Source organism: Anser brachyrhynchus, assembly GCF_964034855.1.
Source record: "Anser brachyrhynchus genome assembly, chromosome: 18".
Lineage (NCBI taxonomy): Eukaryota > Metazoa > Chordata > Aves > Anseriformes > Anatidae > Anser > Anser brachyrhynchus.
Genome location: NC_137711.1, coordinates 821,068 through 844,679, shown reverse-complemented (window position 1 = coordinate 844,679; position 23,612 = coordinate 821,068). Strand labels below are relative to the sequence as shown.

At 54.6% G+C, this 23,612-nt stretch overlaps 4 protein-coding genes across 8 annotated transcripts in view; 2 read left to right on the top strand and 2 right to left on the bottom strand.

The window, feature by feature from the left end:
- The first annotated feature begins 38 nt into the window (after window positions 1–38).
- On the top strand, window positions 39–3,044 carry SGSH (N-sulfoglucosamine sulfohydrolase). 2 transcript variants are annotated; one of them, XM_080561005.1, is made up of 9 exons: window positions 39–203; window positions 304–464; window positions 597–702; window positions 874–1,024; window positions 1,197–1,353; window positions 1,498–1,579; window positions 1,663–1,866; window positions 2,263–2,420; window positions 2,514–3,044. In XM_080561005.1, exons 1-9 carry the CDS (start codon window positions 122–124, stop codon window positions 2,820–2,822), a joined length of 1,410 nt encoding a protein of 469 aa, XP_080417131.1. In that variant the 5' UTR covers window positions 39–121; the 3' UTR covers window positions 2,823–3,044. The 2 variants fall into 2 exon arrangements, with proteins under 2 accessions (XP_080417131.1, XP_080417130.1); XM_080561004.1 differs by having other exon boundaries at window positions 40–203; window positions 2,263–3,044.
- Window positions 3,045–3,637: 593 nt separating this feature from the next.
- On the bottom strand, window positions 3,638–10,639 carry GAA (alpha glucosidase). The gene is made up of 19 exons (XM_080560984.1): window positions 10,210–10,639; window positions 9,994–10,139; window positions 9,531–9,696; window positions 8,821–8,917; window positions 8,616–8,735; window positions 8,222–8,340; window positions 7,969–8,100; window positions 7,639–7,749; window positions 7,356–7,469; window positions 7,164–7,248; window positions 6,937–7,054; window positions 6,497–6,630; window positions 6,244–6,395; window positions 5,900–6,048; window positions 5,675–5,816; window positions 5,359–5,457; window positions 5,056–5,220; window positions 4,611–4,763; window positions 3,638–4,236 (listed from the first exon to the last, which is right to left on the bottom strand). Exons 1-19 carry the CDS (start codon window positions 10,615–10,617, stop codon window positions 4,177–4,179), a joined length of 2,670 nt encoding a protein of 889 aa, XP_080417110.1. The 5' UTR covers window positions 10,618–10,639; the 3' UTR covers window positions 3,638–4,176.
- Window positions 10,640–10,778: 139 nt separating this feature from the next.
- On the bottom strand, window positions 10,779–23,473 carry CCDC40 (coiled-coil domain 40 molecular ruler complex subunit). 2 transcript variants are annotated; one of them, XM_080560982.1, is made up of 18 exons: window positions 23,369–23,473; window positions 22,017–22,188; window positions 21,718–21,875; window positions 21,138–21,221; window positions 20,830–21,049; window positions 19,836–19,993; window positions 18,826–18,948; window positions 18,321–18,442; window positions 17,329–17,572; window positions 17,036–17,218; window positions 15,871–16,116; window positions 15,278–15,491; window positions 14,548–14,717; window positions 14,115–14,206; window positions 13,405–13,525; window positions 12,527–12,715; window positions 11,940–12,098; window positions 10,779–11,322 (listed from the first exon to the last, which is right to left on the bottom strand). In XM_080560982.1, the coding sequence occupies exons 1-18, from the start codon at window positions 23,384–23,386 to the stop codon at window positions 11,074–11,076; spliced, it is 2,922 nt and encodes a 973-aa protein (XP_080417108.1). In that variant the 5' UTR covers window positions 23,387–23,473; the 3' UTR covers window positions 10,779–11,073. The 2 variants fall into 2 exon arrangements, with proteins under 2 accessions (XP_080417108.1, XP_080417109.1); XM_080560983.1 differs by having other exon boundaries at window positions 23,035–23,385.
- TBC1D16 (TBC1 domain family member 16) overlaps window positions 23,460–23,612 on the top strand; it is a 31,894-nt gene continuing 31,741 nt past the window's right edge. For all 3 annotated transcript variants that reach the window (XM_080560997.1, XM_080560990.1, XM_080560991.1), the window contains exon 1: window positions 23,460–23,570. The gene's annotated coding sequence lies outside the window, so the exon portion shown is untranslated. The remainder of the gene's footprint in view (window positions 23,571–23,612) is intronic.

Genomic DNA, 23,612 nt, shown 5'->3' with positions numbered 1-23,612 from the left:
CGGGCCGGATCTGAGCCGCCCGGGCAGCCTCATGTGACGGGCGGAGGAGGAGCCGGGGCCGCCGAGCCCCGCCGCTGCCGGGGCCGCTGCCGGGGCCGATCCCGGGGCCGGTGCCGGTGCCATGCGGCCCTGGACGCTGCCGCTGCTGCTGGGCGCGCTCCGGCTCGGCGCAGCCCCCGCCCGCAACGCGCTGCTGCTGCTGGGTGAGCGCGGACCCCCCCCCCCCGAACCCTCCCCGGTTCCCCCCCCGCCCCCCCCGGCCCCGCAGCGGCCCCCCCCTCACCCCGCGCCCCTTCCCCGCAGCGGACGACGGCGGCTTCGAGAGCGGCGCCTACAACAACTCGGCCATCCGCACGCCCGCCCTGGACGCGCTGGCCCGCCGCAGCCTCCTCTTCCAGAACGCCTTCACCGCCGCCAGCAGCTGCTCCCCCAGCCGGGCCAGCATCCTCACCGGGCTGCCCCAGGTGGGCGCCCCCAGCCGCCCCCCACCCCCCCAAATCCCCGGACCCGCTCCCCGCACCGCAGCCAAGGTCCGGGCGCGGCTGGGTGCTCTGGGGCTGGCGTCGCCCAGCCTCGTGGTCTTCCCCCATCCGCAGCACCAGAACGGGATGTACGGGCTGCACCAGGACGTGCACCACTTCAACTCCTTCGACGGCGTGCGGAGCCTGCCCCAGCTGCTCAGCCAGGCAAACGTCCGCACGGGTACGGAGCCCCCGGGCCGGTGAAACGGGCGGGGAAACCTCCCCTCCGTGCCCCAGCGCCCGCCGGGCGAGAGAACGGCCCGCGGGTTACACGGCGCCAGCTGGGCCCCTGCCCCTGCTCGGTGCCGCCGGCTGGGTTCTCCCGGCACACCGCGTGGCTGCGTCCCCGCAGGGATAATTGGGAAGAAGCACGTTGGGCCTGGGGCCGTCTACCCCTTTGACTTCGCCTACACGGAGGAGAACAGTTCGGTCCTGCAGGTGGGGAGGAACATCACCCGAATCAAAGAGCTCGTCCGGCGCTTCCTCCAGAGCCAGGACACGAGGTGAGACGGACACGAGGCGGGACGGACCGTGTGTCCCTGGGACGGGGCTGAGCCGCCACGGGGCCCTGAGCACCCTGCCAGGGGACACAAGGGGTGTCTCTGACCATGGGGATCTGGGGGGGCAAAGGCAGCCCCTCGCTACACCCCCTCCACCCTCTCCCCCGATCTCTAGGCCTTTCTTCCTTTATGTTGCCTTCCACGACCCCCACCGCTGCGGGCACTCCCAGCCCCAATACGGGGCCTTTTGTGAGAAATTTGGCAATGGAGATAGCGGCATGGGCCGGATCCCTGACTGGAAGCCACAGCTCTACCGCCCAGAGGAAGTGCAGGTGGGGGCTCAGGGGGGGGTCCCGGGGGCTGCGCAAAGCTCCGTCACTGCTGTCACCATCAACGTGATGGGCGAAGGCTGCCTGGCGTGCCTGTGCCATCCCTCCCCAGGACCACCATGTGCCACTTCCCCTTTTTCCATGTAGGTCCCTCCCTTTGTTCCAGACACGCCGGCTGCCCGGGCGGACCTGGCAGCCCAGTACACGACCATTGGGCGCATGGACCAAGGTAGGAGCTGCCGGGCTTGGGCCGGCACCCGTGCACGCAGAGGGCCCTCCCGCAGCCGCCCAGCTCTGCTCTGCCGTCCGCAGGGATCGGGCTGGTCCTGGAGGAGCTGCGGCGCGCTGGCTTCCTCAACAGCACGCTGGTGATCTACACCTCCGACAACGGCATCCCCTTCCCCAGCGGCAGGACCAACCTCTACCGGTCGGGCACGGCCGAGCCCCTGCTGCTCTCCTCCCCGGAGCACACCGGGCGCTGGGGCCAGGTCAGCCCGGCCTTCGCCAGCCTCCTGGGTAAGAGCCCTCGGGGAGGGAGCAGAGCTGTGCCCGAGGGGCACGGCCAATTCCTCGCTCTGCCCGGGCTGGAACTGGGGGTCCCCTCCCCGAGGGCAGCCCGCAGCTCTCAGCATCGCCATGCCAGGCTGTGGGAAGGGAGAGGACAGAGCACGGAGCCGCTGTGCCCTGCAGGGACGTCCCACCAGGGCTGTGCTGCACCCCCTGCACTGCAGCAGCCCCGGCCCCGTGTGGCTGTCGTGTCCCCCCTGCCTCCCGAGCAGCCACGGCGGGAGGGAGCAGCGTGGCCACCGCAGCCCTGGTGGCAGCCCCGGAGACCTTTCGGCCCCCTCTTCAAGCTTCAGTTTGCTCCCGTGGGCAGCAGCCCCCTCCTCTCACTCTTCTCTTCCCCTCCAGATGTCACGCCAACCATTCTGGACTGGTTCTCCATCCCCTACCCTTCCTACAGCTTATTTGGCTCAAAGCGGGTGCAGCTCACAGGAAAATCTCTCCTGCCGGCACTGGAGAAGGAGCAGCCCTGGGCCACCACCTTCAGCAGCCAGAGCCACCACGAGGTGACCATGTACTACCCCATGAGGGCCATCCAGCACCACCAATTCCGCCTCATCCACAACCTCAACTACAAGATGCCCTTTCCCATCGACCAGGACTTCTACGTCTCGCCCACTTTCCAAGACCTGCTCAACCGCACGAGGGCCGGGCGGCCCACCCACTGGAACAAGACGCTGCACCAGTACTACTACAGGGACCGCTGGGAGCTCTTCGACTGCAGCCAGGACCCCACCGAGAGCCACAACCTGGCCCCCGATCCCCGGTACGGCGCCGTCTTCCAGATGCTTCGCACGCAGCTACTCAAGTGGCAGTGGGACACTGGGGACCCCTGGGTGTGCGCCCCCGATGCTGTCCTGGAGGAGAAGCTGAGCCCGCAGTGCCGGCCGCTGCACAACGAGCTGTGAGCGCCCAGTGCATCCCAGTGCTGTCCTGGGGCCGGCCCCGCTCAGCGCCCTGCACTGCCCCTGGGCTGGGCCGGTGCCAGATCCCTGCGTGGGATCCCGAGGCTGCGCTTTCTGCATCACAGTTTCTGTCCCCGAAGCATTAAGGGACCCTCGCGGCTTTACTCTCAGCCAGAGAAGCTGTAAAGCCAAATTGCTCCTCAATAAAGCCTCTGGAGGAGCGGCCTCCGTTTCTACCTGGAGTTCAGCACGTCCCTGCCAGCACCCTTCCCCTGCTGCAGCTCTCAGCGCTGCGGTCTCTGCGAACCCTTCTGGAGAGCTGTGCGCCCGCTGCTCTCTGGGGAAACGGGCCAGCAGGTCCCAGTGAGCACACCGAAGTGACACGGTTTAATTTGGCGAAACACACAGAGCCTACAGAGTCTCTGAGGTGACCCTCACCCCAGTGACCCAGAACTGGGGGTGTGGAGGGGCCTGGGGACGTGGCCCCAGCTCTGGGGTGGCCACACCGGGCACCCAGCGTAGGGCTGCCCTGGCCTCCCACCTCTCTTCGTGCCCCAGCCCCGGCGAAGAACAGGGGGCAGGGGCTGTGGCACCGGCTGCCCCCATCCCAGCAGGTGAGCTCCAGGCCGTCCCTGCCACGCTGGGAAATGGGGCAATGCCTGCAAAGGGCACAGGCACCCGTGTCAGGGATGGAGCCAGGGCGTCCGTGCCAAGGAGAGGGCTGAGCCAGAGGCCAGCACCGCTTTTAGGACAGGTCTGAGGCTGGCAGAGAACGGCACAGACGCCGCATGTCCTGAGGCTGCAGCAACACCAACTGCTTGGAGCAAACAGCCGCTCTTTATTCACAGCACTTCTCCCCCAGCCCTGCTCCCAGCCCTCGCGGAGGCAGCTCCAGGCTTCCCCGGGGCGCAGCCACGAGGGGCTCCCCACACCCACACCCCCCGGGTATTCCATCAGCCAGCAGACACCAAACAGCAGAGCCCAGTGCGCAGAAGGGACTCGTCTCTCCTGTGTCCATCCCAAAACCACAACGAGAAGAATCCCCATAGTCTTTCGGCAGGGTGCCGGTTTGGCACGTTGACAGGTTTGCTGTCTCACAAGGCACTTGGGTCTTTTTTTCCCCTCTTGAAGGAGATGAGGGTTTTTCCCCATCCCTTAAGGGTTCTTTGAGCTTGCCAGAGCGAGTCCAGTTTATACACCTCAAGTTAATGCATTTCAGCACGAAGGACAGCCGGGCTCGCAGCACAGGAGCCGCGTTTTGTGCTGCTTTTCAGTAGAGACGGAGGGATCCGGCCGCAGGGCACAGCGGCACAGCAGCACCTGACCCCACCGGCTGCGCGTGGAGGCGGTCACCGGCTCAGGACCAAGTGATCACAAACTGCTCCCACATCGGCAGCGACACGGGGACGCTCAGCACCTGCGGAGGCAAAGGAAGGGTCAGCGGTTGGGTGCGCAGCCCCCACGCCTCCCACTGCCCGGGTGCTCCCCGGGGAAGGCTTCCAACGACAGACCCCCAGGGCAGAGCTGTGCCGCTGCTCCCTGCAGAGCTCCGGTCCCATCACCACACACCCCATCCTCTCTGCCCAACTTTTCCCCACGCTCGTCCCCTTCCGTGGCTGAATCCTGCCAGGGCAGGTGACCCGGCCTTACTGGGCAGCCCCTTACTCCTCGGTGCAAACAAAGCAGACCCGGTGCCATCGCTGGAGCCAAACCCCGCCAGCCCCCAGCTGCGCCCCGCAGCCACCCTCTCCTGCAGGCTCAGAGCCGCTCGCGGGCAGGCCCAGCGCTCACCTGGGTGTCGCTGCGGTAGGAGAAGTCATCCACGCGGGCACCGTTGGCCAGGACCTGCCGGGGAGGGCTGGTGACACCCAGGATGGTCACGGCCTCCAGCAGGATCCCGTCGAGGTGGCTGCTCGCCCGCAGGATCTGGCTGAGCACGGCGCCCTGCGGGGACAGCGGGGACGGTCACCCTGTGCCACCAGGCCCCAGGGCTTCTCCAAGCGCCCGCACCTCACCCCAGCCAACGCTGCCTGCCGCTGCCCCGCGCCCTAAACACGCCAAGAGCAGCCCACAGGGACACTGGTGCCTGCGAGGACGGGGCTCACTCTGGTGATTTCATCATGATGGGGGCTTGCTGCGGCAGGGCAGGGGGCTGCCCACCACCGCGTGCGCCCCAGGGGACAGCACCTGCGGGTGGCTGCAGAGCCGTGCCCAAACACCCCCCTCCCACGCTCACGTGTGCGGCCAGGAAGAGGGTCTCGGTGTAGTCCCCCTTCTCGAAGCTCTGCCAGCTCTCCCCATCGTCCCAGAACAGCTCTCCCCGGGCGAAGCCATCCGGCGTCAGGGCCACCACCAAGGCCATCCCCTTCTTGCGGGACTCGGCAGTGCTGAACGCAGGCTCCTGGGGGCACGGGGGTGGGTGCAGGGTCAGGCACAGCAACCCCACTGGTGTGTCCCCAGGCCTGGCTGAACACCCGCAGCTCGGCCAGGCACGCACGGGGTCAGGCTGCCAGCGGGGTGGCAGCGCTGAAAGACTCACCTGCAGGGGCAGGACGTGCCCCGCTCGGACGTGCACGTTAATGGTGTCCAGGGGAGCCGGCAAGAGGACCCACTGGCCTTTGCTGTGGATGGTCGAGTCCTAAAGAAGAAAAATAAAGGACAGGTCTCAGGGGTCAGCGTGCCCACGGGGGATCCCAGCTGAGCGCCGCAGCCCTCACGCTACCACGAGTGAAGCCTCACAGGAGGCAGAAGTCCTCAAGAGCTGATCTGTGGGAAGCTCAATGGGCCCGCTACCCAGGAAGGACGGGACGGAGGAACGGGGTGGCCGCTCCCGGGAGCCCAGCGGCAGCACCTACCCCCGCGAGGCTGTACCACGTCCCGGCCGGGAAGTAGCCGCTGACTTTGGTCTGTCCTGCCTCCAGCACCGGCGTGACGAGCAGCCCCCCGCCCCACAGGAGCTGGCGGTCCACGGTCCAGGTGTTGGGGTCTTTGGGGAACCTGGGGAGGGACGGCTGGTGGCAGTGTAGCCCCAGAGCATTGCCGGCCGCAGCCCCCCTGCCCACCCCCGCCGCAGCACTCACTCGAGGAAGAGCGGCCGCGCCACCGTCTCCCCGGCGGCGTGAGCCCGGTGGAAGAGGGTGTAGAGGTAGGGCAGGAGGGAGTAGCGGAGGCGGAGGGCTTTCCTCATGGCGTCCTGGGCGGCCGGGCTGAAGGCATACGGCTCCTGCGGCTGCAGGGGAGAAGCCGAAGCGGGATGCTCAGGCAGCACGGGGACGGTCGGTGAGCGCCTGCTGGGGAGACGCGATGGACGCCCCGCGTGCCGGAGCCTGGCCCCATGAGCACGGCCCAGCCTCGGCCCCAGAGCCGCCCCCAGCCCACCCAGTGCAGTGCCCACCAGGGCAGGGGCTCCTGGCCCCGCGCTCACCCGGTTGCCGTGGTCATTGTGGTTCCTCATGAAGGGGTAGAAGGCGCCCAGCTGGGTCCAGCGCACGCACAGCTCCTCGGATGTGTCGCCCAAAAACCCGCAGATGTCGGCACCCACCAGCGGCACCCCGAGGAGGTTGAAGAGCAGCACCTCTGCGGAGGGGACACAGAGGGAACGGGGGCTCGGTGGTGCTGGGCCAGCCCCCAGAGAAGCCCCGAAGGGAGCAGGGGCTGGATGCGGCCCCGCAGCCTACCTGGCACGGAGTAGGACAGCTGCTCCCAGTTGCTCTCGACGTCCCCCGTCCAGTGCCCAGCGTAGCGGCCGTGCCCAGAGAAGGTGGAGCGTGAGATGACGAAGGGACGCTTGCCCCGGATCCTCACCAGAGCACTGCAGGGAAGAGGCGGCTCAGCCCGGCTGTGGAAGGGGCTCAGCCCTGCGCTGGTGGCTCCCAGCAGCAGCACAAAGCACGCTGCGCTACAAACCAACCCCTCGCCCGTTCGCTGCAGCCCTTCCCCGTGCCCAAGCCGTTTGTCGTGGTGCAGGGAGGTGCCTCTCCCCAACCCGGGTGGCTCCAGCATCCCCAGCTCCCCCCCCCAGGGGAGCTGATGGGCTACAGCTCCCTGGGGCTCCTGGGGCGGTCTCCTGTCGGGGGGAAGCTTTCCCGCAGGAGCTGCAGCAGGAGCCCAGGCTTACTCATGGGAAGCGATGGCCTCGGTCAGCCCGTACAGGCTGTGCAGGTTGTAGTGCGAGGAGAGGTATTGCTGGCTGGAGGCACAAATGGTTCCTGCCTGGAGGCGTCCCCCGAACACACCTGCAGGGGAGAGGAGGCGGCGAGGGTGAGCTCGGGGCAGCCGGGCAGAGCCTCGCCCGCCGCAGCATCCTCCGTGCCCCCAGCCTCGGGCCGGCCCCGCTCTGCTCACCTGGCACGTACGGGGGCTTCTCCAGGCTGTTGTTGGGGCAGCCGTCCTGGGAGCCCTCCACGAAGTTGGATGGCTCGTTCATGTCCTGGGGAGAGGGGGAGCCCTCGCTTCTGGGGGGGACCCGGCAGAGGGGCGGGGAAGGAGCTGGGAGCTGCATCCCGGAGCTCTGCCGGCGGGGGAACGGCCACTCACAATCCACATGCCATCGAAGGGCACCTGGTCGTGGAAGTCCTTCACCATGTCGTGCCACCACTCGTGCGTCTCCGGGTTGGTGAAGTCTGGGAAAGCCGTCGGGCCTGGCCACACCTGCAGGAGGGAGGCAGCGCTGGGCAGAGCCACGCCACCCCCGTCCCTGTCCCCTCCACCCCGCTTTTCAGCAGGGCTGCCCCTGCATGTTCCTCTCCCTCTTGCAGCCGCTGCCCCACAGCCCCCCAAGCCCCCAGCCACGGGGACGGGGGCCGATGCCACAACGCACCTTCCCGATGAGGGGCTGCCCCGTGGCATTTCGGATGAACACCCCTCGCTTCAGTCCATCGTCGTAGGGCTTGTAGGTGCCAGGAGGCCCTGAGCTGCTGATCCCGGGATCCTGCCGGGGTACAAAGCTGGGGTTTCACCAGCAAGGACAGGGAACAGCATCCTGCGCGCTCAGCCCCGCTCCTGCTGGTTGCCTGCCAGAAACCCTGCAAAACCCTGGGGCAGCAAAGGGCGAAGACACAGCCTGAGGAAGCAGCACGGCCTGCACGTGAAGGCCAGGGCCCAGCTGGAGCTGTCACCCGCCCTGGGCCAAACCGGAGGCATCGCTCACCACGATCATCACGTAGCGCAGGCCTCGCTGGTGGAAATCCCGCACCATGTCCGGGTAGTCCTTAAACGTTTCCTTGTTGAAGGTGAAATCCCTCTTAGCGTCCATGTAATCCAGGTCGTTCCACTGCACGTCCTGCAGAGCCGGCGGCAGCGCTCAGGAAGGAGACGGCCTCCCCGTACACCGCTGGGCCCCGCTAACCGGGACAGGCGTCCCTCGGGCCCACCACGCTCACCGGGCCCCGGCCGCCACCTACCAGGGGGAAGCGGGCGGCCGACATGTTGGCCACGGCCTGCCGGGTGGTGGTGGTGGAGGAGTAGCCCCAGCGGCAGAGGTGGAAGCCCAGGCCCCAGTACGGGGGCATGAACGGGAACCCTGTAAGTCAGGAGGGTGGGCGGCTTCACTCTGCCCCGCTCGCAGCCACGGCGCTGCAAGGGGCCGGGGGTCTTCTGGGGGGGGATCACAATTTGCATCTCCCCAGCCACAACAGCTGGCACGCGTGGCAGCACATCTGAGCGGCCGAGGGAAAGGGACCTGCCAAGCCCTTCGTGCTGCAGCGTTGCCAGCGGCAGCACCCACTCGTTGCCAGCAGCGCCCGGCATCCCAGGAGCGCCTGTGCCCCAGGGCCACATCCTGCTGCGGGTCCCTACCCACGACATCCAGGTACTGCCGCACCACGCTCTTGGGGTCGGGGCCCAGGAAGACGTAGAAGTCCAGAATCCCGCCCGTCGTGCGCCACGTCAGGGCCGGGCTCGGCTGCAGGACCACGTCTGGGGGAGGCACGAGCACCGGAGGAGCGAGATGAGGACTGGCCCTCAGTCCAGCCCCGTGCCCCAGCGCCTCCGCAGCACTCACCCATGGCGTTGCTGTTCAGCAGGAAGACGCCGTGGGCCGAACCGCCGTCCTCTATCACCAGGTAGAAAGGGTGGGAGCCGTACAGGTTGACCTGGGGCTGGAGCAGAGCACAGCGCATCGCCGGTGGGGCTCAGCCGAGACCCCAGCACGGTGCCCGCCTGCGCCTCGCATCTGCTCGGCTCAGGGTGAGCAGGGTTAGGGTTGGGGTTAGGGTTTGGCTTGGGGGTCAGGGTTAGGATTAGGGGGTGGGGGTAGGGTTAGGGTTTAGGATTAGGGTCAGGGTTAGAGGGTTTTGGTTAGCATTAGGGTTAGGGGTTAGGATTAGGGGTTAGGGTTACGGTTAGGGTTAGGGTTAGAGGGTTAGGGTTAAAGGGTTAGGGTTAGAGGGTTAGGGTTAGGGTTAGAGTTATGTTTAGGGGTTAGGCTTAGGGATTAGGGTTAGGCATTAGGGTTAGGGGTTTAGGGTTAGGGTTTGACTTAGGGGTTAATATTAGGATTAGGGGGTTGGGTTAGGGTTTGGGTTAGGTTTAGGGGTTAGTGTTAGCGTCAGGGTAAGGGTTAGGGTTGCAGATCGCTGCCCAGGCAGTACAGCTCTGCCCCGGGCTGCTGGGATGGGCCCCTTCCCATGGGGGCTCAGCCCCCAGCACCATGGAGCCCTACAGCACAAAGCCGTGGGCGAGACGCCTCCCTCCCCCCAGCCCCGTCCGTACCACTGGCGCCATGTCCCGGTTCCAGAGGGTGACCTTGGTCCAGGCCGTGTCGAGAACGAGCGGTGCCAGGTGTTCCCCCAGCCCAGAGATGAAACGAGAGGGCAGGGAGGTGGAGATCTGCAGGAACTGGTCTGCGAAGAACAGGGGCGCGACGGTGGTGTTCAGCCTGCCGGGGAGAAACGGGGCCTCTGCAAACAGCCCTGGCGTGAGGGCCGGAGGAGACGGACACCCCCCAGCTCCGGGAGGGCCACGAGCGCTCATAACCGGGCGCTGCAGTCACAGCACGAAACAGAACCGGGCTTTGGCTGAGCCCTGGGATTCCTGCTTCCCCTCCGTGCCTACCGCTGAGCCACGGTAATGGCAAAGGTCGGGGCAGAGACCCCACTGCTGCTGTGGGACCCGTGGGACGCAGCAGGGCAGCACGGGGAGCCTTCGGCCCCGCTCGGTGCAGGACATCACTTACAGGACCTGGCCGCCGGGCCGCCGGGAGACGACGAGGCCGAAGGGATCCTCGTGGACCTGCACCCCGTAGAGCGTGGAGGCCGCCCGGGCGCTCACCCGCGGCGTGGCCAGGGGCACCTCGTAGCGCTGCCGGGCCGGGTCCCGGAGCTGCGGGCGGGGACAGGGGCTCAGCCGGGGCCGGGGGCGGCGGGCGCAGCCGGGAGGGGACCGGGCGCACCGTGAAGCGCAGGCGGCTCTCGGTCTCCAGCGCCACGTCCAGCCGCAGGACGCCCACGTCCCCCGGCAAGAAGCTGGGGGCGACGCGGCGGAGCCGGGCCGCGTAGCCGCGGGCGGTGGCCGTCAGGTTCTCGGCCCGGTAGCTGCGGTAGCCGCGGGGGAAGAAGCACCAGGGCGGGCCCCCGCCGGCACCGGAGGCGGCGGGGGCGTAGCAGCAGCCCCGCGCCTCGCAGCCCTCCCGCGCCAGCAGCCGCTCGGCGCCGCAGTCGAAGCGGTGGCTCGGGGGCACCTCGCAGCCGGCGGCCGCGGAGCTGCCGGCGGCGGGGACCAGCAGCGCCAGCAGCGCGGCGGCGGCCGCGGCCACGGCCCCGAGCCGCGGCCCCGGCCCGGCTCCCCCCGGCCCCGGCATGGCTCCCCCCGGCCCCGGCCCGGCTCCCCCCGGCCCCGGCCCGGCTCCCCGCGCTCCCGGCTCCGAGCAGGCGCGGCGGGGAGGCAGCACCGCCCCGGCCGGCTCGGGCCGGGCCCCTTCCGGCCTCCGCTGCCTCCCCCGGAGCCTCCGGCGGGCAGCGCGGCTCCGAGCGGCGGGGCCGGGGCTGCGCGGGGGGCGACGGAGGGGAGGAGGCCGCTGCTCCCCTCCTGCCCGTCTCGGGAACTGACGGGTCCACAGCGAGTACAAGGAAGTGAAACAGAGAAAGGTGTTGCAAGAGTCTCTGCTGCATGGATACTACACGCGGTGCTACTCCTTTAGTGAATATTTAAGGCAGATTTATACCTTATGCATGTTTATTCAATTTATTTACAAATGCCGCTGCTAGAAGAGGGAGAGCAGTTGGTTATATTTATTCACAGGTGGTTTCCTATGTCTCTAACACGCTTCCTGGGAACCGAGCCTGGATTCCAAACACTGGCGGAGCCACTGGAGAGCCCTGTGGTACTGAGGCTGTTCTTGCTGGACCTGGTGGACAATGCCACTAATAGTACGAAGCCGCTCCTGCAGCTTCTGCTGCTCCTTTCTCCAGGCTTGTTCAGTGCTGCACAGGGGTGTGTACTTCCCCTCCTTCACTGCCTGCAGCTGCTTCTGGCGCGTCTGATAGGCCACAAGCTCCAAAAGGTTCTGAGAAAAGCAGTAACGGAAGTTACTCTGATAGCAGATTGCATACAGAGAAGAACTAAAGAAACAACACCGTTCATGTCACGGAGGTACTGTAACCATATTTTGAAAAAGAAGGGCTTCTTAAGAAAGAGTTCGATGAAGTTCCATTATAACAGCATCCTCCTTTAGAGTGTCATAGACACACAGTTATGTCACAGAATTCCATAAATTAGAGAAAATTTAAAAATTTAGAAAGTTAGAATTTAGAAAAATAGAGAAATTTTAAAATTAAAATTTAAAATTTCATAGGAGGTTACTGAAGACCTTGAGCTGGCTCTCAAATTTGTAATGTCCTCACAACAGCCAGCTGGTCCTTACAGAGGACAGTTGCTTCGTGGTGTTTCCAAGGAAGATCCTGCAGGCTGATGTTTCCAGGTGAATGCTGCCTCACTAAGAATGAAACTGCAGCATCAATCCACTTGATGCCATCAAAATGTGCTCAGTTAACTCGAACTGCTGCTACCATCACATGCCAAGTGTTCCCAGTTCAAGATAGTAGTGAGACAAGGGAGCTGGCAAGAGGAGAAAGTAGCAGGTTCTAATTCACTTGCACGCTGCAAGGAATTGGACGTACTCACCCATCGTTTCTTGTTCCGAAGATATTCTGTATCTGAATCAAGGCTGTCAGACTCAGTCTGCAGCGTGCACATTTCTTGTTGCTTTTCCAAGAAGGTGGCACTAAGGGATGCTTGGGTGCTTTCCAGCTCCAGGACAATTTTGTTACAGTCTTGAGCATTCTAGTAAATGGAAGAGAAGGAAATGTGAGATTCTGTCTGTTTTGTTCAGCTGCATTCCCAGTGTCCTAGTTTTGGCTGGGATAGTGTTATTTTTCTTTATTGTAGCTGGTATGGTGCTATGTTTTGGATTTAGGATGAAAATAACGTTGATAACATAACAATGTTTTAGCTGTTGCTGAGCAGCACTTACACTGAGTGAAGGACTTTCCTGCTTCTCATGCTGCCCTGCCAGCACGTGGGCTATCTTCCCAGAACTATTTTTTGCTTTTTAATGGTTTCCAAAGCCTGCCCACTGTGCAGTGCCATACCTACACAGTGCAGGGTCTGCATATTGACATCCCGTGCATCTGTGCTAAGCGCACACTAGTGCTATTTACAAGGCAAATGATGGCCACGGCAACTCTCACAGCCCTGCTTTACTTGCTCACCTTCTGGGTTTCAGTGATCTTCTTTCTCAGCTCCTGTTTCTTGCGGTGGAAATCACTCTTGGTGATATGTTTCTTATCTGTTTTGTTCTGACCTTCTCCACGAATTGCTATGGCCTCTCTACGAGAAACAGATGCCTCCATATCACGAATCATCTTCTCCTGCTGCTTCATCAGCTGGCCATAGCGGACCTGCCGTTCGTCAAAATAAAATACAGTTTGAAAATAACAAATGGTTACAAATGGCCCCTAATTGAAGTCTTCTGTGTGGCACATCCCATCAACATAAATCAGATGTGTGTGACGCGTGACCCTTTGGCTGCCAAATTTGTTCTAAATCCAAACGTAGTTTGCCCTATGTGGATCTGGAAGGCAGAGGACAGGATTAGTCATCAACTCTGTATCAACTTGTCTAAAGTAATCCTCAAAATGTTTCACTGGAGCTCATTAACAATAGCAAAAGCAGAAAAGCAGAAATATCCTGAGAACGAGAGTGAAGAGCTGCTTTGCCAGAAGATAGAATACTTCTATAGCCAGTGATTAAGATGTTGCAGTATTTAGTAATCCATATTTATTTCCTTACAAATTGGGGTCACAAAATAAGGTGGTAGACATATTAGATTTAAAAAAAATCCTCAGGTGTATCTTAATATGCTGCAGCATATTACGTAGCTTGCATAAGAAATGCATGAAGTGCATACATGCTGAACATATTTAATTCAATCTAGCTGCAGGGTGACACAATTTCTAGTACTGTTATGGCCTTGAAGATGCTACTTCTCCATCCTGTTTCTCATCTCCTGCTTTACGTTTCAGCAACTCCAAAGGTAAATACATTGCGTGCAGTTTCCCCTCTTCAGTCCTCTTTCGCAGTGACTTACTTGCATTCTGTGAATCTCTGCTCTCATGGCTCGGATTTCACCTTGTCCTGTCTCAGAATCCACTGCTGAACGCATCTCTTTTGTCAGCTGGATCTTTTTCTCCCATAGCATGATTTGATGCCTTCAATGACAGAAAAGGAAAAGAGTGCCTTCGTAAACAGAGAACATTCTCTTTGTGTGTCAATGGCACCACTCTCCTGAGGCTGATTCTGAACACAGAACTGAATGGTTTGACAGAAACTAAAAGTTTGCATACAGGACATGTAAAGAGGCAGCAACAGAACAGCATGAAGTCATATGGGAAGCTCCACAATTTAGGAAATGGCATGACGACTAAAAGCAAGCAAGCCTAGACTGATGGGACTCAATTAGTTGCCCAGTACAGCACGCTTGCTTTGGGTTACTGGCAGGGGAGATAGCACACGCAGTCTTCCCATACAGATCTTGGTGACATTCAGCACAAATAGGTATGCTGGAATCATTAAAACCAGTATTATCTTGTCTCTTGCTGGTTCCAGAGTTAGCTAAGCCACTTTTCAGTTTCTGCATTCCAAAAATTTATTAAACTCCTTTAATCTTCTCCAAGAAGGACAGAAGTGCATTTGCTGGTGCTGGCTAAGTTTGGTGAGTGGAGAAAAAAGGTAACATGGGTATATATACACAAAAGTTCTAAGACTGTGGCATAAAGCAAGAATCACTCTGGTACCTACTCTGCTTCCACCAGGCTGTTTAAGAGTCTTTCCTTCTCCTCAGTCAATCGGCTGTGCTTCTCCTGCATCTCAATTGATTCTTTTTCTGCTGCCTAGATTTGGGAAGCATAAAACAATGCAAAGTTGTCAGACTGAGAAAGATTTACAGCATCGCTGTTCGCCTCTGATCTACACATCCTTTTCGGTTGTCATTCTCTTATACCCCACAAATGGCCTACCTGACCTGTTTCTGCTGTGTAATAAAAGTCATTAAGCCATGAAGAAATGCACAATTTGTGTGTGTGAATAACTACAGAATTTCCATTTGGCCATACTGTTTTATACTACACAGCTATTTTCTTCTGGGCTACCTGCTGTACAGATCTCTCAAAAGCCCAGTCACGGAATAGCCTGGGAGTCTGTGACCTAGAAATGAGAAGTTGAGCCTCTGTACCTTGAGAGAGCGTATGAACTCATTCTCTGTGATGATGTTGCCATATTGCAGCTCCGTGAAGCTGCTGTTATTCTTGTTGATCAACACATTCAGCTTTATCAAGTCATTTGACATGCTCTTCATGTGACGTTCGATATCTTTCTGCTCTTTTATTTCCTGCTGAATTTCATCTACAGGTGATCAGAAAAAAAAGAAAGATTTTAAATTCCCAAGAGCACTGGGTTGAATACAACCAAGTTATACCGAACTGCTGAAACCAGATAACATTGCACATGTAGCCACCTGTGTCCCACAAACCCAGCCAAAACATTTTTCCACAAAGCCCAAAAACCAGATAAAGGTTTTGAAAGAGACTACCACTATGAAAAAGAGTTGGTTTTGGCCACGGGAACTGCTGTCATTGGTGGGAATATTTGCCTACCCACTATTTGCAAACTTATTTAAAGGCATGTAACAGATGACAAGATCACTTAGGGTCAATTGTGTCAGTTAAGACAGCAGGATCGATCATGATAGGACATAATGACCAACAAAACGGCAGAAGGTGCCTGGCTCTTAGTCCCAGAGTGTAGTACTGGGGCCGTATGCATTCTTGCTTACACGTGTATCAAACACGGAGGGCATTCTTTGGTGAAGAATTAACATAACCCGTCTGTAAGCCTTTGCTCCCCTTTTTTTTCCTCCATTCATGGACGAATGTTTTAAAAAAAAGAGTTAGGGAATGACTTACTTTCAGTGCGCACTTTCTTCTGCTGCATTATTGTGATCTGTTTCTTTAACATATCCAAGGAGGTTATTTGATCCTCCTGTTCATGGGTTAGCTTGACCAGCTCTTTCTGCAGATTGAGCCAGTACTTCTGTAGCGTCAATACCTCAGAATTACGTTCTTCTATCTGCTTGGTCAGCCTGTTGACCTCAATTTCCAATGGTCCTAATTCTTGCCCCTGGATGAGGGCAAGATTGAGTCACTCAGCCTGTTCTATTCTCCCCTTGTCAGTCTTTCTAGATCTTATAATGTTATCCTATTTACTCCCAGAGTACTGATGTCATTTGATATTTTCATCAGGTACAGACAACTCCCTGCAGACTTCTGCATTAGGCACACCCTCATTTTGCAGCAGTTCCCTGTGCCAGCTCCTCTTTGCATGCATTAAGAACTGCTTGACAAATATAAACAGTTACATTAACTAGAGCAGCTTTTCAATCACCATACGGATACCTGAAAGTTTTAACTGACACTTATGCAATTACAATTATCAAAAACATCTGTGGCCACCACAAACATTAAAATCAAATTTGGGACGGAAATGCAAAAGTACATACCCCCTGCTGAGAAAGAAGCACCTCCAACTTCTTGTTGTACTGCCTGATGGCCCCTTGCTTGTTCTCAATCAGAAGACTGCACTTTGCAATCTCACTTTCACTACGACTGATCAGATCATGGATATTTTTTATTTCCTTGTTCAGCTCACAAAGCGTTTTTTGAAGAATTGTCAGCCTGCAGTTAGTGTGTGTTGTATTCATAATAACCTGGGTCATGTCATTCTCAACCTTGGAAAAATGCAGTTCCTAATAACAGACAGACAGAAGGCATGCCAACGAGTTACTGCTGGTGACACTGTTTTGTAATGCCCACTTACCAAAGAACAGGAATCAAGGACTTCAGATTCTACCCCCTGGTCTGTGTTACAAGCTGTAAGAAATCTACATACCATCGCAGTGCCTTTGTTTCCCCATCTACTGGCAGGGGATAGCAATAGTTACCCCTGTCATAAGGTTGTTGGAAAGTATTAAGAAGCCTAAAAATTCCAAAACCCTGTAATACATCACTCTTTTCTCACAATGGAAACCAACCCTTGCAGTCTTCCAGGCACTTAAGAAATGCACCTGATTTAAAAACACCTGTGCAGAGGTGTGAGCATGAAGCATTAGTGCCAGCCCACACAACTCAGTGTGATAAATACTGTGCTGAATCTTCTAGTTTTCTTATCTGTTCACACTCCCAAAGAGAGCAAAACTTGAGCAACTTATTAAGCCATAAAGAACCACGAGTCTGTTTTGACTGTTCCTTAGACTGGAAGCCTTATTTAGAAGCTGAGAGTATACATGTATCACGTGCCTTTAATAGGCAAAAGAGAAGTACCACATGTGCACTATTTTCTTCAAAGATGTAAGAACTTGTAACACGTTATAGTAAATATTCCAAGGATTCATCATTCTGCCCTGTTTTCTTTCTTTCTTTAAGTAAAGAAAGAATGGTATGTTACGTGCCAGGCTTTTCTGACAAACTCCTTTGCATACACCAACATCCTGCAAAGAGATCACTGGACGAGCTAAAATGGAATCAAAACCCAGCAGAGCTTCAATTGCAGAGCTAAAGATGAGAAGCAAAAAGACACTGACAGAACACACTTGACAAACACTACGCTAGGCCATGACTGCAACCTGTTTCCTTCCCCTGCCCTCCCAAACGGACAAGATACCATACCAGATCCATTTTTCTCTGATGAAGTTTTGCAACCAGCTGTGAGGTTTGCTTTTCTGCTTTGCTGGACATCATCTGTTCCTGAAGCTTTGCCATGATCTCACTCTCCATCTGCTCTTTGGTTTCAGTTCCTTTCTCTATATCCTTACTGATGGATAACAACTCGTTCAGACAAGCAGCTTGATCCTAAAAGGATAGGGAAGGCTCAGGAGAGAATCACTACAACTGTTTGGGGAAGGGTATTAAATACTTATGTACAGTTCAAAAGGTTTCTTCTTCCAAGTGACTCTTCTCACCATCTTGATCCTACTGATGGTCTGCTCTGTCTCATGGAGAACGCGAGAATAGGTGCTAGTTTCTATCTTCAAGGCCTCCTGCTTTGAAACACACCGTGCAATCAGTTTCTTTGTTGTGTTGGTATCATTCTGTGAACGGCTCAGGATGGTGACAAGCATCTCATTCTTCTCCTCCTCCTTCCTGATTGACTTTCTGCAGATATCTATGTCTGTTTCTAGGGTCCTGAGGTCATGTCTGTGCTTGCTGAAGAGGCAAAGAGGATGGAAAATCATCATGTGGATTGATTCACGTGCTGAACAGTCATCTAATATTGCTCTTTTCAAACATGCTATTGCAGCAACAAATGAACAGAGAAGGAAGATCTTTATAAAGGCTATTCTACTGTGATAGTGCAGAGTTATCAAAAGATGGATGGAGATACTAAGATTTAAAAGGAAATATATGTAGGAAAATTATTTTCTTCTTTCATTTCCTCCCCTGCCACTCTTTCCCATTCTTTTCCTGGTGGATGACAACATTTAAAATATATTGTTTGGTCTCAGAGAATAAGTCAAGTTCTAAGACTCCAAGCTAAATAAAACCTTCATTTGGCAACAATAGGATGGCTTTCCTGAAAACTACTAAAGGCATCACAAAATCCTAACCAAAAGTGATACATAAATCCTTCTTGATGTCTATGTCTTTGGACCGTGAGATAGTGCAAAAGTGAAGTAACTTTTTGAAGGAATAAAATACAAACAGAAGAAATTTTAAGCAGCTTTTAAAAAGAAAAACTACTTCAAGTGACAGTTGTGTTGTGGGGTAAAAAATAGTAACAAAGAAGTGTACTTCTTAGCCATTAAACATATTATGTGCTTCAGAGCCGCAGACTTTTTCTAACATATTCTGCACATACAGTAACAAACTTGTCAGAAGACATACTGTCCCTGTTAGAATCTCTCCTACCCAAATTATTTGAGGTCTTTCCTGGGATGGTTCTCAAATGCCATACCTCAGCAACTCTTGTGTGGCAATATAGACCTCATCTCTTTGCTTCATTCCAGCCAAGCTATTAGTCCAGTGGTTCATCAATCGCTTCTTCTCCACGTTAATAGCCTGTACCTCCATACAAGCCTAGGGAAGAGAGAATTTGTGAACAGGCTAACCCTGTAACAAGCTGCAAAACCAAATTCACATTACAATGCAATGCTTTTTTCTGTACACAATATGCTGGGCAGGAACAGCTTCAATTTATATGTCTGGTTTATTGTCACACCAGAGCACAGAAAAGTTATAGTTCTCCAAGAAAAAAAAAAAATGCTGAGAAAGTGGAGGAGGAAGTGATTTACAGACAACTCTTAAGGACAAAGGGAAAAAAAAGTCTTCGTGCCAGCAAACAGGAACAAACTATAAAACTCTGGCCCACACTGTACGTATCACGTGAGCATAAGCCAACAGGGGCAGTCTCTCCAGAGGGAAATATTAACCAGAAGCAAAAAAAAAAAAGCACTTCCTACCTCATTTACTGCTTGTCGAGTTACTTTTGTGTCCTCTGCCTGGGCCACAAACTGAGCTTCAAACAAAGCAATCTGTTCTTGTAGTTCATAAGCTTTTCTTGTCAAGCGGTCCACTAGGAGATCCTAAAGAGTCAGAATCAAAACAGTTCCGGAGTAATACGATCTTGGTCTTAATCAACTACGTTCAACAAGAATAACATAACATAGGCTAGAAACAGGATTAAATTAGCAACTGGATTAGAACCTTTAGTGAACCTTTTCCATTCAAGTATGAATGACTGTCATAAATGCAGCAGAAGCAATTTATAGAAGAACGAGTCCTCCTTTACTGATTTTTTTTTAATTATTATTCCATTCACATTAGTAAATTGATACTTTAGATCTGAATTAGCATTCATTCCTGTCAGTATATATTATATTGCAACACCTCTGCAATAGCTGGGAATCTTAATAATTTATGCTTTAAAATGCTTTGTTAAAAAACACCTAAATCCATTCTACTTCAAATGTTTATTTTTTAATGCAGAATCGTAAGCAATGTCTGCATCCTGCTGCAAATGGAAGGCAGCAGAGGGAGCTCCAGCACACAAACAGATTCATTTCATTTTCAAAGTTTGCTCTTCATTGTGAAACTCGTGACTCAGAATAATTCTTGAAACTTGAACATAAGATAATTCTTCACTAAATATCTTTCTGCTTTCACCTCCCTTTGCTTGCATGAAGAGCGATTTACTATTCAAAGGCTTGACAAAAAAAAAAAAAAAAAAACACTTCGGCAGTACATGCCACTACCTTGGTAGTGTTTTTTCCCCTCATTTTTAGAGGGGACTGCCTTGTTGTTGTTTTTGTTTGTTTGTTTTTTTCCCTTCCAATTATTTGGGAAAAAATCCCCACACACCTTCCCTAAGTCTGCCATTATAGCCTTTCTTCTAAGAAGGCAGCACCTCCTCCAAGACTCACCACTGCCACCTGTCTTTATTTATTTAAAGGCAGACGATTTTAATCGATACCTGTTTTTTCTTTTCCACCTCAGCCTGGACCTTCTGTGCCTCAGCCTTCTTTGCTGATTGTTTCGTCAGTAAGATATTACGATACATATCCTCATCCATATTCTGCATGTAGAAGAGGTGCAAGGCCAAGTTTTCCACTTGGGTCTGCATTGCAGAAACTGGGGTGGCAGGAGAAAGAATATTTACCAAAAAGTATGTCTGTAGGACACACGTCAAGCAGAGATAAAAGGGAAGGAAACACAGAAGCATCCAAGCAAAATCCAGATGCCCACCGGCTAAATTAGCCCTCCCTCAAGTGAGAATTGACATCAGCTATGGATTACAGCTCCATAGGCGAATTTAAAAGTCTTGGTAAGTGGTTCCTCAGTTCTCAGCAAATAGAACCCCAGGAAATCAAAGGAAGGGCTTCAGGAGGCTGTGAACCCATTCCTCTGCCGCAAAACAGAACTGTCTCTTTCTCAGACTGTTGAATGCTTCTTTGATTTTTTTATTTTTAAAATAAACTGCAAAAAAATCTAGGCTATCTATTTTAATTCTTCACGATCCTCACCATTGAAATAGTTTACTGTAACCTATCCAAATGCCTGCAACAAAGAAAAACTGAATTAAGTCCATTTATTTGACTGGAATAGGCTGCCACATGGATGGTGCTCTCATGCTCATAGATGCTCCTAAATGCCTACCATCTTTGCATTTTAAGCACACTCTTACAGAGACACAGACACCAAATGATGGGCATTTTCCTTCTGCTAAATCACAGAACAGCCTACCCGCCAGGAGGAGTTCTAGTTTCAGCCCTGAAGTCCTTCTCAGCAGTAGAACATAGCAACATAAATTGTATGGCAACCAGACATCTCTATAAAATTTCTCAGTGGGTGCATCAATCCCTGTGAAATTTACCATACTCTAAAATCTAGTGCTTGGCTTGTATTCAAATTCGTTTCTTCATATAGGGCTAGAATTAGGGCAATATTACAAGGACTGCCTCAGTCACCTTTCTTGCGTTCATCATCTGTATTCTGACACACTTTCTTGTAAGTCAGCCTGAGGCCCTTCAGCTCCTCTTCTAGCTGCAAACGTGCTGTGGCTGTCTGAGAATGATGCTCATGGCTCTTCTCCAGTTCCATCTGCAGGTGGGCCAGCTGCTGCTGCACTCCGTAAAGAATCACCCCAAGCTCTTCTCTCTGTACTTTGCTCTTCTTCGTTGCTGTCCTCTGCAAACACAAGAGGAAGTTGGTTATCTCACTTCAGCTTGGACAGGGATGGGATGCAGCGAGAAGGCAAAGAAAGAGTGCTATGTACCAGTTCCCGAAGCTCTAGATTCACTTTTTCCATCTGCTTAATAAGGTAATTCTTTAGGGCAGCCTGGAATCTTCTCATCAGAGGCTGTAAAAAAGTATGACGTTGATAATTTTAACACACTCATGTAAATAATTTATGAAGGAATCTTAGTACTACTCCCACTATTGCTTAAACATGGTATTCTCTCCCATGGTGGCTTGCATTCCCATTCTAGCTACACTCACTGCAGAAGGAGTTTTACTGCGGGTGTTTCTTGAAATCAGAAGACGACTGCTGAGAATATTTAAAAATCAGAAACATCAGGAGAGCTACACCCGAGAACCCCTCTACTCACTCTTGTTGCAAGTACTTCTCTTTCAGGAGTAAATAATATCAGATATGCCCACTACGTTGCTCACTTTTGAAACTACAACTTTGAGTTTAATATTGAGGAGTTAGCAGTTTTGCAAAAGCTGTTTATAAGAAGGTAGTATTAGCATACAGCTAAGCCACTGCCTACAGTTTGCCTCATGTTTTAAATAGCTATGAACACAAATAACAAGCCTGCAGTAACGAATGGCAAGCTCTAGAGACTTCTCACGTGTTCTGGATCCAAGACAACCAGTTGTGTTTCTTCTGCTGTTTCCTCATTTCTTCCACTTATTTCATTTTCCTCAGTTCCAGGCTGCTGGCCTTCCTGTTCCTGCCTTTGGCCACCATGCTTATTAGCAAGCTGACCTAATTGCTCAAAGACAGATTCTGAAAAAAAGAAAAAAAAAACACATTTTATAGCACTGTGCCTAAGGCTACATTCACAATGATAAGAAAGGGAGAAAGCTAGATACTGTGCTTGTTAGATAGCATCAAGTATTGTAACATTACTAAGGAACTGAATTGTACCTGGCTCTGTGCAGCTGCTCATCTCCACTGAAAACGCAGGTGCCTGCATAGGAGCTCCTGGAGACGCACGGGAAGGGCTGTCTGTCTCAGCTGCGGGCTGCTCCATCTCTCCCAGTTCAGGAGGGCTACCATCAAACTCCACTTTGGCAGAGAAAGCCTCAGGAGATTTTTCCTAGGACATGAAATACACCACTAGAATCAGCTTTTCACTCTATCTGCACCTAAAAATCTGCTCATTTTTGTCATTATGAGATATGAACGATACAGGCAAAGAATCAACAAAAAAGCCTTGTTGTAAAGTCAGCCCACGGATACGCTGGCAAACCTGTGCCATTCCTGACAAAAGAAACTGTACAAAGATATAACACAGCAACGGAACCTCTCCAGTTTTGTCAGAGCTTTTGTATACTTCACGTTGGACCAGGTCACTTCCCTCTCTTGTAGTTCTGATTTTGCAGTTGCATCAGTAAAACTGCTTCTGGAACAGGAGAGCTTGATCGTACAAATAGTGGCCATGCGTTCTGTGAATAAGATTGCGTCCTCTTCATTGCCATTCCCATTCTCTGCCTCTGTTGTCTAGCACACAACACAGGCAAAAAGCAGAATAACGGAGCGATAACAGGTGGCATGCTTCATTTAATGTTAACAGTACGGTACTCTAAGGACTGATTTCTGTCACAGCACACACAAGTTTCATTTGTAAGTTTAACCTCATTTGCAAAAAAGTTCACCAAGCCAGTGTTAAGATAGCAAAGATCCTCATAAAAATCCTCCACGCCACTTTAAAGCTTCAAGCATTTATAAGTCAGGCCTAAAGAAAAAAAGTTCCCTAAGGGATTCATTAAAGAACGCGGGGCCAAACTATTCACTTCTTTCTTTCTTTAAAAAGAGACCCTGTTTTATCCCTTATCACCCGCTGTCAAATCCAAACTTCGTGCAGCACCCAGAAGATGTCTGCAGTTTGTTATCACTAACAGACCTAAAAAAATAAAAAATAAATAAGCGCACGCGGGCACACCTGCAGCACGTGGAGAACTTCCTTTCTAATTTGCCTACGGCAAAAAACGCCAAGAGCCGCGCGAGAAGCCCAGACAAGGCCACGAAATTGGCTTTCCAGCGGCCTGTTCTGGGTGCGGAACCGGCCCGCGGTAACCGACGGCTGACTTCTTCCCACCGACAACGCCTCCGGGCAGACAGCGGCCCGCAGGGAACGCGCACGGGCACTTCACCTTCCCGGAACCGGCCCGGCGGGGCCGGGAGCCGGGCGTGGGTCGCCGGGCGTGGGTCACCGGGCGCCCCCCGCCGCCGTCAGGCCGAGCCCCGCGGCGGGAGCAGGCCGGGCCCTCACTCACCGCCGCCGGATCCGCCATCTTCCCGTTGCCAGGCGACGCGTCAACACCCGGTCACGTGACCGCTGCGGGCCGCACCACTGCACCCCCGGGCGGGGGGGGTGTCTCGGGCCGCACCACTGCGGAGCGGGGAGGGGGGGGGCGCGGGCCGCACCACCTCAGCCCGCCGCCGCCGCCCCCTCCTCCGGGCCCGGCCCCGCCGCAGGTAACGGCACCGGGAGGAGGGGGGCGGGGAGGGGTTCGCCGT